This window comes from Mus caroli, chromosome 11, assembly GCF_900094665.2.
Source record: "Mus caroli chromosome 11, CAROLI_EIJ_v1.1, whole genome shotgun sequence".
Taxonomy (NCBI): Eukaryota; Metazoa; Chordata; class Mammalia; order Rodentia; family Muridae; genus Mus; species Mus caroli.
The window spans coordinates 77,943,053-77,953,558 of NC_034580.1; the positions used below are offsets into that span (position 1 = coordinate 77,943,053).

Here is a 10,506-nt window from a genome sequence, read left to right on the forward strand (position 1 = left end):
TTTTTTTTTTTTTTTTTTCCTCCCTTCTATTGTAACAATCAGAATCTGAGTGTTACTTTGTGCCAGACATTGGGAACTTGCTCTTGTCGCCAACTCATTCTCTTAATGGGTTTCATTTCTTTGTGATATCCTGGGCATGCTAGGCGGGTGCTCTACCACTGAGTTGCATCCCTGTGCTTCATCCAGGTAGGGATGTAGCATAGGTACATGCCCCATGGCTAGGTGAGAGGTTAAGCACATTTCCAGAGATTATGCACCATGCCCTTGATCCTGTCCACTGCCCACTCTGAGCATCTGTCATAATGACTCAACCTGGGGCTGACAACTGGTCCCTTCCCCATGTCCATCCATTGTTCCCTCCAGGACAAGAAGGACTTCGTTGACTTGCGGGTGAAACGTCTCCTGAAGGCAGGTGTCATATCTGCACTGGCCTGCATGGTGAAGGCAGACAGTGCCATCCTCACAGACCAGACCAAGGAGCTGCTGGCCAGGTGCAATCAGGGTGGGCTGGGGAGATTGGGAGGCAGAAGCCTGGGTGGAGGTGAATGGTAGAGACTAAGCCAGGGGATGGAGAACAAGGAGAAGGCAGGTCACCATAGTTGAAAACTTGCATCTGGAGGTCCTTTTAGTTACTTTTTTCTTAAAGATGAAGGATAACCTAGGGGGAGGCAGGCAGGTTACATCACAGTGTAAATGCCATGACAGGGAAGCACAGGGGTTGGAGTCCAGGCAGTAGGTCCCAACCACCCAGACTAGAAGGTAAGTTAGAAGGTAAGTGGGTGGGCGTCCAGGAAGGCCTCCCGGTAGCGGTGGTAACTCAATAGGGTCACAAAAGAAGAAAAGGGAAGGAAAAGGCATCAAGGATGGAGAGATAAAGAGTATAATTTGGGGCTGGTGAGATGGCTCAGTGGGTAAGAGCACCCGACTGCTCTTCCAAAGGTCAGGAGTTCAAATCCCAGCAACCACATGGTGGCTCACAACCATCCGTAACAAAATAAAATCTGACTCCCTCTCCTCGAGTGTCTGAGGACAGCTACAGTGTTCTTACATATAATAATAATAAAAAAAGAGTATAATTTATTTTTTCCTGTGGTATGTCTTAGTGTTATGAGTGGTGGTGGGATTAGGTGGGACCAGGGCCAGGAACAGGATAGAACCTGTCTACCCAGGGATAGGGGTAGGCCTGGAGAGTTTCTCCTGGATTGGGGGTAGCAGGAAGCTGTTGGCTGATTCCAGAAATAGAAATGAGATGGATATTTTAGGTCTTGCTTGATCTTATTCCCTGCCCCCACTTATTGCCACAACAGTCTCCTTTAAAGGTGGTTCATTCCAAGTAAGGGCATGCAGTCTGCCTTTCAAGGCTTCTACTGTTGTTCTAGGGTTTCCTGGCTCTGACTGGCTTGTGGTGGTTCCTGGAAATGTGATACGGGAATTGTGAATATTCATTCTCTCTTATCATTGTCTCTGCAGGGTATTCCTGGCACTCTGTGACAACCCGAAGGACCGGGGCACCATTGTAGCTCAAGGTGGTGGCAAGGTAACTAGGCAAGATGAGGTCCTTGCTGTCTTAGAAGGTGATCTACTGGGAAGAAGCATGTGTGTGCACGCACACACGTGTGTCTGTGTGTGTGTGTGTGTTCATGTGCCTACTAATACTACATATACATGCATATATGTGAGTCCCTCTTGTCCCACTCCAAAGTCATGTATTTCACACCACCCTAACTTCGCAAAACACACTTACTTAGTTATCTGCACCATCTAATTCATTGGCCCAAACTTGTTCCTTCTTGATTTGATAATGCCCTGGTATCTACTTTGGAATCCCATCCACAGCCCCTTCTGTTCAGGCTGGAAGGCAGACCATGGGCTTCTCCACAGAAACCAAAACTTCTTTTGCAGTGGGAGTTTGCTCTTCTTTGTTTTAGCTGTGCAAACCTGGGCACTTTAGTCCCTCTGAACTGCAGTTTCTTCCTCTGCAAAATGGGGAGAAGAAATCATAGTCTAACTTTCCAGATACTTGTGGGAAGTAGGTTAGATGCATCAATTCTCAGTAGCTGCTCAATAAATAGATAAATAGGATTAGATTTAGCTTGAACAAAATGTAAAATACAAAGTCGTCTTCTTCTTCTTCTTCTTCTTCTTCTTCTTCTTCTTCTTCTTCCTCCTCCTCCTCCTCCTCCTCCTCCTCCTCCTATTATTTGAGACAGGGTCTCACCTTGTAGCCCTGGCTAGCCAGTTCTTGTCATGTATGCACTTCAGGCTGGACTTGAAATTGTTGTAATTTTCCTTCTTCATTTCCCTGGGTGCTGAGATTTTAGGCCTGTGCCACCACACCTAGCAAAAATCAATCTATTGATTATTATTTTTTTTTTTTCAAAATGGAATGAGGAGTGAAGGTAGAGACCTTGGCAGTCCTGGGAACCAGGCAGTGAATCCTTGATAAGTATTTAATTGTTTTATACATGTTTGGGTTAGTCAGACTCTGTCTCTGTGACGAATATCTGAGATGACAACTTTAGAGGAAGAAACATTGGTTTGGGTTCATGTTCTCAGAGGTTCCAGTCCATGACGGGCTCACTGTGGCTTAGTGATGAGACAGAACCTCATGGCAGAGTGTGAAGCCAAGCAAAGTTGCTCCCTTCAGGAGTCAGGAATGAGAGGGAGGAAAGAGAGGGAAAGGAGATGGGGAAGGGAGAGAAGGGGAGGGGGGAAGGTAGAAGGGAAACAAGACACACCTTTTTAAAGGCACACTCCAGTGATGTACTCCCTCCAACCAGGCCTTTCATCCCAACTGCCCCTTCAGCTGTGAGCTCATCAATGGATTAATCTGAGGGTTGGCTCAGAGCCTTCAGAGTCCAATCACTTCCCCATCATCCTGACAGCTGGAGACTAAGCCTTGCACACATGAATCTTTGGGACTCTGTCTAGAAAGGAACAGGTCTCTGGGCTGATTATGCTGTGGATCTCTGATTAGACAGACGGACTCTGTTTAGAAAGGAACAGGTCTCTGGGCTGATTATGCTGTGGGTCTCTGATTAGACAGACAGACAGGCAGGCAGACAGACAGACAGACAGAGGGCAGCTGGAGCCAGAGGAGTGAGAGGCTTCTGGATGTCTGTTGCTGGCTAGTGGCTGTGCTCTCTCTTGCAGGCCCTGATCCCCCTGGCTTTGGAGGGCACAGATGTGGGCAAGGTGAAGGCAGCCCATGGGCTAGCCAAGATTGCTGCTGTCTCCAACCCGGATATTGCCTTCCCTGGGGAGAGGGTAGGTATTTGAGAAGAAAGGGTGATGAAGGAGTCCCATTGCTCTTAGGGTCCTGTCCCCTCATCTCTGCTAAAGAGGGGTCGAGGTGCTGTCAGAGGGAGGATAATGATTCAGACACCTGGACATCAGGCCTGGCTCTACCTCTAGTGAGCACAATTGTGCTCCTAGAAATTCAGCTTTCTCATCTGCACAGTAAAAGGGAACAACCCAACCTCTCAGGATCACAGATTAAACCAGACAGAGTGTGAGAAAGAAAGGGCTTTGGAAATATAGGGCTTCAGATGCAAGAGACAGGGAAATGCCTGTACCTCACCTGACCCATGCCTCCCCCGCAGGTATATGAGGTGGTGCGGCCCCTCGTGAGTCTCCTGGACACACAGAGGGATGGGCTTCAGAACTATGAGGCTCTGCTGGGACTTACTAACCTGTCTGGGCGCAGTGACAAACTCAGGTATGTGGGGCAGGTGGAGAGGGCAGAGGGACATAGAGGTATCCATAGAGTGTTTGGTTGAAATTCTGTATGTATCATGTACTGATGGCTCTGCTTGGATGACATCTAAGATGAATCAAGGGTAGGTGGGGTTTGAGCTGGTACCCCATAAAAGCATACAGGATTATATAAAGCAGACGTCCCAAAGGCATCCTGCCTCCTAAAGTAGGAAGGAGAAGGCAGGTGGATGGAAGGATTAGTAGGTGTTCCTTCTAGGAAGCAGAGGGATGATGGACTGTAATGTGTTGTTGTTTAGACCAGAAAACCTGGTCTAACTGGCTCCCTGCTTGAAGGAAGTTTATTGACTCGTGCAAATTAAGTTTGGGATGAACCGGTCAGGTGTGGTTTGATGCAGGGATTATAAAGTTGTCTCCCTGCCAGTCAACCAATGCCCCCTCTCCCCTCCTTTCTGTTGCCTTAACTTTCAGAAGGACTTTTCTTCTCTCTCATGGTCACAGAGTAACTCTCCATCTCCCCTACAGCAGGAAAAGGGAGAGAATTTCCTTGTTCAGTAATGAGACTCTCCAGTCTGGTGACACATTCATCCCAGAGCCCGTCACTGTGCCTGGGAGACAATTGTCACGTCATTTAACTTATATCTATCTGTGCCCCTTCTGGAGGTGGGCTCAGTGCCTTGTACAGGCTGAGGATGTGGAAGGGACCTCATGAAGATGGAGGAAGGACCCTGCATGACCAACCTGGCATGTTCACTGCTGGGGACTCGAGGCTCCTTCTTCCTCACCCTTCCCCTCCATTCCAGGCAGAAGATCTTCAAGGAGAAGGCCTTGCCAGACATTGAAAACTACATGTTTGAGAACCATGACCAGCTACGGCAGGCAGCCACCGAATGCATGTGTAACATGGTGCTCAATAAGGAGGTAAGGCTGGAGCTCCCGAGGGACAGGCTCGGGATGAGGCTGGGGGTTCAGAGAGGTGGGGTGACCAAGATGTGAATATTGGGTTTGGGGTGAGACTGGAGCCCTGAGATGATACTAAAACAGCATTTTGGTGAGAGAACCCAGGAGTCCCCAGATCAATCAGAGTATTGCCCCGTTTCCATGTAGGAGCCCTCAGGAAACATTTTCACAGCATTCTATCCCAAGCTGAGCTGTGGTCTGAGTGAGGTGGAAGATGCCATTTACCTAAGTAAATTAAGCTTAAATAATGTCATAGCAAGGCAAGCTGGGAGATCAGGGCTCTTGGAAGTCAAGAGGCTAGATCATTTGTAATCATTAAAGATCCACAGGACAGTGAAGAGATGCTAAGATACAGTTCTGGGTCACTTTAAAAAACCTCACTGTGAATGTCACCAGGTCCACAGAACCTGCAGTGCATTCTGGAACCTGCAATGCGTCATAGCTGTACTGACCACTGAACAATCACAGGATGTAAAGTGAAAATGAATTCTGAGTCTCTAGTGGATATTTTCTTCTTCTCATGGTGACCAAACATCATTGTACTCACAGGGCATATCAGAGACATGACAGTTCCAGGCCTGAGGCACTTCTGGACATTATGAGGCCTGAGATTATTCACCTCTATATCTAATTCAAGTCTTAGACACACTTCTGCTACCAGAGTGTCTTATCTACTATTCTATTGCTGTGATAAAGCACCAGGGCCAGGGCAACTTATAAAAGAAACTGTTTGATTTGGCATACATTTTTGGAGGAGGGTTAGAGGCCATGATGGCAGGCCAAGAGAACAGCCGAACACTCACACCTTGATCCACAACCACGCTGCAAAGGGAGAATACTGAGAATCACAGGAGTCTTTTGAAACCTCAAAGCCATCTTCAGTGACACACCTTTTCCACAAAGCCACACACCTCCTAATCCTTTCCAAACAGTTCCACCAACTGGGGCCAAGTGTTCAAACATAGGAGCCTATGGGTCCATTCTTATTCTAACCGCCACATAGTGGAAAAGCCAACTTATGAAAGCTTGCTAGAGACAGTCAGCAGGGACTGAGTTACTAGAGTCCACCGGGGGCTGGCCTGAGGCTGAGCTAGGACCTGGGAGAAAAGGGGTGTGTCCAAGGAATCAGGAATCAGGGATAGTGTTGGGTATAAAGAGGGCAATGTGAAAGAGGAGGCAGCCTTCCCTGGGGAGTGCCTGCTGCTGCAACAATAGAATCAATTACACAGTGGTCTTAAAGGAGCAGAAGTTCATTTCTGGTCACATCAGAGCACCTCTGAGTTGGTGGCTCGTCTGTACAATGAGTAGGAATCCAAGCCTTTGGGGGCATCAGGAAGACCTCCTTCCTACCAATCTGGAGTGGTCTCTGTTTGGTAGCGAGTGGGAGTGAATATAGAAGGAGAATTTGCCTCTTATCCTAGGTGGCCTGCCAGTGACAGATGACAGAACTTACCTCTTTTTCCAGTCCATTCTTGATAACTGGACTATGGGCACAGGTATAAGAGAAGGGAGGGCTGTGGTCCTTGGTGGGACAGCTACTTCCAGTGACAGTTGGTCCCCACAAGAGAGGACCATACTGGCCTCTTCTTCCATCCCCTCCTGTCTGATAGCTATTGCTCCAGATCCAGGGACATGCAGATGGAGGACCTTACCTGGGGATCCATGACAATTATCCTCTTTCAGAGATCCCCGTTTTGGATATTTGCTCCAATAGAATGCCCTTAAACCTGAACAACTAGATTTTACTGTCTTCTATTGAAGGATGGCAGCAAGCTGTTATGTGGCCTTGATACCTCTCTGTGACAGGTCAGGGTGCTGGGAGGCGTCAGGGCACTTCTGTTTTCAGGTGTCGGGGACACTTTAGTGTCACCTGGTGGAGACAGGACAATCACTCCCCAATACCAAGCAGACTCCCCAATTGCCCCTGCTCCTGTGCAATTCTCCATGCAAACCCATTGTACTGCAGACCACAAAGGCCCAGGACTGTCATGGAAGCAGTCTGTATTTTCCAAAGAGAAGTTGCATTTTTCCTAGAGAAGAGCTGCAAACAGAAGGGGTAGACCACACAATATAGGGGAGGTGGGAAGTGCCACCCCACCCCTCCTTTTGCCTTAATCTTTTGTTTGTGAGGAGTTATACCTGCTTCACGCAGGTAATCAGGGACGAGTTTTATGCAGAACTGGCTCAAAGCAAATATCTCAGAGATCCTGAGTCAGGGAATTGCAGGTGCCTCTGTCGCTCCTTGTGAGGTGCAGATGTGGGGCCTCTTTCACCGAGTCACACACCTGCCTGGCACAGGTTCAGGAGAGGTTCCTGGCCGATGGGAATGATCGTCTGAAGCTGGTGGTGCTGCTCTGTGGGGAGGATGACCACAAACTGCAGAACGCAGCAGCTGGAGCTCTGGCCATGCTGACCGCGGCACATAAGAAACTGTGCCTCAAGATGACAGAGGTGGTAAGAACCTGCTAGGGACCGGAGGGAGCTGGGTAAGGTATATAGAGTCTCATAACCCTCAGACATCACTGTCCTGGCTCATCTAGGGAGGTTGGACAGCAGAGCAAACTTTCCCAGCCGGGAGTCGGTTCCTAACACCTAAAGACTGTGCCTATTGGCCATCACCATGACTGTTTGACTTCCTGGGTGCATTAGCTAAAGTCCTCTCACAACAGTGCATCCCAATTCCTTTGTGGGTGTGCATAATTCCTACAGAAGAAAGGGTAACATCACGGTGCACATTGCTGTTGAGGGGCTCACAAGTTCCTCAGTGAAGCCTAGAAAGGGTTGGGTCACTGCAGGAAGCTGGTGGTGATTTGGCAACGAGGCTATAGATTCTGTGCCACGGGCAGGTTGTCTGGCTGTTATGGTAAGAATGTGGCCACCTCAGCAGCTGTAATGGGAGTAATGCTGTCAGTCTCAAGCACGAAACCCTTTCATCTCTGCACACAGAGCCTAGCTCAAGGGCATTGGTCTCCATGGGAGTGAACAGGTCAGCTCGGTTCAAACATGCTTACATCTGGGGTAGAGGTTGGCTCCTTTACATGGTCAGGTGTGTGTGTGTGTGTGTGGTCTCTGAGTTCCGTGTAGGCTTTTTTTTCTTCTCCTGTCCTGCCATGGAGGCCTCTGCTGGGTATCATTCATCCTATGTGGATTCTGGACTTCAGGTTGTTTTTGTTTGTTTGTTTGTTTGTTTGCCCTATGGTAAGCTCTTCAAAACGATAATGCTAAAACAACCAACCAACCAACCAACTATAATGCTTTTAAGCATCACCCATGGAGATAGATAGAACAGTTTCCCTTGGTGTTCTGATTCAATAGATTGGAGTCTGAGAGGAAAATGTTGGCCTGGGGACCACACTTAGAAACCATTGTTCTAGAGTTGCTTCTCCTGGAGTAACTAGACACAAGGGCTCTCCACTAGGACACGTTGGTGACACTTTGCACTTCTCATAAGTAGGTTACTGTCCTAAGGAGATATGTGTACGACATATACACATAATATATCATTTAATATTTCAGATCACCCTGGAATCCAGGGCATTATTATCTCCCCATTTTTTCTATTGGGAAGACATGTTTAGAAATGTCCCTAGTAGAAGATCAGTGACAGACACATGAGGCTCTTGAGGCCCATGAGTTAGGTGAGGCCATGCAGAAGGCAAGGCTAATGGGGCCTGAGGGCTGCCCTCTATGAATCCAAATGAATACAGAAGATGTTTCTTTTTCTGCGCTACCTCATGTGTGCCTGTCCGATGGCAGGTGTCAGCTCCTGGCTGTGCTGTCCGCTTCCTCACTGTCTCATAGGTGATGAGAGTGGCCGAGCACCCGTACCCAACAGTCAACTTGTCCTCACGATCATGGATGGTGGATGGAAGAGGAATGAGGAGAGAACTCACCTTGGAGTCTCGTGTTTAGTCCAGTTGAAGGCTGGAGGGCGTGTGTGCTTGCCTGGAGCTCGTGTCTCACAGGGCACCTGGCTTGATAGAAGCGAGCATTTATCTGTGTTTCCCATATGAGGACTCTCTTTCCTTAGTGATCTGCATCTTCATTCTGCTGAGATGTTCAGGGGGCAGGCCTTTCTGTTTCTCAAGATGCTTAAAAAAATAATAATAAATAAATGGATGGGGGCTGGGGAGGCAGCTCAGTGGATAAAGTGTTTGTTGTGAAAGCAGGGGGACCAGAGTTTGCATCCCTAGCAACCACGGGAAAGCCAGGCAGGCAGGGTGGATGCGTGTAATAGAGACGCTACCTCTCCAAATAAAAGTGGACAAGACACTGAACATCAATTTCAAGCCTCCAAACACAGGCACAACAAACGTGTGCATGTGCACCTGCATGTGTGTACACCTGCATACATGGGAACATGCATACATTCATGCACATCACATACACAAGCACAGGCAGGATGAATGAATGAATCAATCAATGAATGAATAAATAGATGGGTTATTAGTCTATTTTAGTTTAGTCTATTACTATTTATAGATATGTGGTCATAATCAAGTTACTTAGCTGTGGGCACGGCTGATACTTTTTGTTTTTCTTGTTAAGAAAAGTCTTTCCTCTGCCTCCTCACTGATTCTTCAACTTCCACTCGGCAGACAACCCAGTGGCTGGAGATCCTACAGCGGCTTTGCCTGCATGACCAGTTGTCCGTGCAGCACCGGGGCCTGGTCATTGCCCACAACCTGCTATCAGCGGATGCTGAGCTGGCGAGGAAGCTGGTGGAGAGCGAGCTGCTGGAGATCCTGACCGTGGTGGGAAAGCAGGAGCCAGATGAGAAGAGAGCAGCTGTGGTCCAGACAGCCCGGGAGTGTCTTATCAAGTGCATGGATTATGGCTTCATCAAGCCGGTGTCATAGAGAGTGGCCCACAGGGATGCTGGGGTTGGTCCTGAACTGTGAAGAGTCGTGAGCTGGGTCCTCCCAAAGTGTCAGTTCAGCTAAGGATCACAGCAGTGCCAATGATGTCTCATTACAAAGCAAAGACTTGGTTGTCTCCTGATTTGTGATTCTTCCTTTTGGTCCTGGGAAAGTTTGAGTGTTCCTACCTCCCTAAATTTATCACATCCCAGAAATTTGTAGGATAAGTTCTCTCTGTGATCAGAAAGCAGGTCAGACAATTCTGCAGGCCAGATAATGGGCTGTAGACTGATTTTGTTTGTTTGTTTTGTATTTAAAAAAAACAACTGTGTAGTGGCAAGGAAGGGATTAACAGGTGTGTGACCATAAAGATCAATGCTGTTGTTTAATTCAGATGTTGTTTAATTCAAATTCTATTGATTTTCATAACCTCTCCTACACTTCAAAACTATGTGTCTCAACTGCATGTGCCCTGCCCAAGCCCCATGCCCACCCCTGCCACCCGATTTCAATGGTAACACAGTTTATGCTCACAGTAGGTCGTGGCCCATTGCAGAAAGTCTTTCATGTGAGATGGATATGGCCACTACCAATAAGATCAACTTTAAGTCCCCTGAGCAGAACATAAATAAAGATTAATGAATATATGTTAGTCACTCACAGAAAGGTTTGACTTGCTAGATCCAGCTCCGTTCAATGTCATTAGCAGCCTTACTCTGTGTCTGTGTGTTTTTCTCCCTCTTAGTTCCACATCTGGTCTCTGCATTCCTTCCAGTTGACCTTATTTTGCGGTGTGCTCTCTGCATGTGCTAGTAAAAGCAGATGCTAGAAGCTCTTGGACTTACATAGTTGTTATGGCTCATTACAGAAGAGAAGAGGAAGGACCAGTAGCCTAGCAGGTCCCTACAGACAGATTGACAATGAGGGTTAGTAAGGAATCTGCACTTTGGACAAATAAAAAAGAGCATATATC

The 10,506-nt window shown here is 47.7% G+C and overlaps 1 protein-coding gene across 1 annotated transcript in view; it reads left to right on the top strand.

Annotated features, from left to right (window-relative positions):
• The window catches only part of Unc45b (unc-45 myosin chaperone B), a 29,161-nt gene extending 18,966 nt beyond the window's left edge, over positions 1-10,195 (top strand). The window contains exons 14-20 of the mRNA XM_021176635.1: positions 364-491; positions 1,471-1,537; positions 3,154-3,267; positions 3,603-3,718; positions 4,518-4,635; positions 6,973-7,128; positions 9,273-10,195. Coding sequence (XP_021032294.1) covers positions 364-491; positions 1,471-1,537; positions 3,154-3,267; positions 3,603-3,718; positions 4,518-4,635; positions 6,973-7,128; positions 9,273-9,533 — 960 coding nt within the window. The 3' untranslated portion in view covers positions 9,534-10,195. The remainder of the gene's footprint in view (positions 1-363; positions 492-1,470; positions 1,538-3,153; positions 3,268-3,602; positions 3,719-4,517; positions 4,636-6,972; positions 7,129-9,272) is intronic.
• Positions 10,196-10,506: the final 311 nt, after the last annotated feature.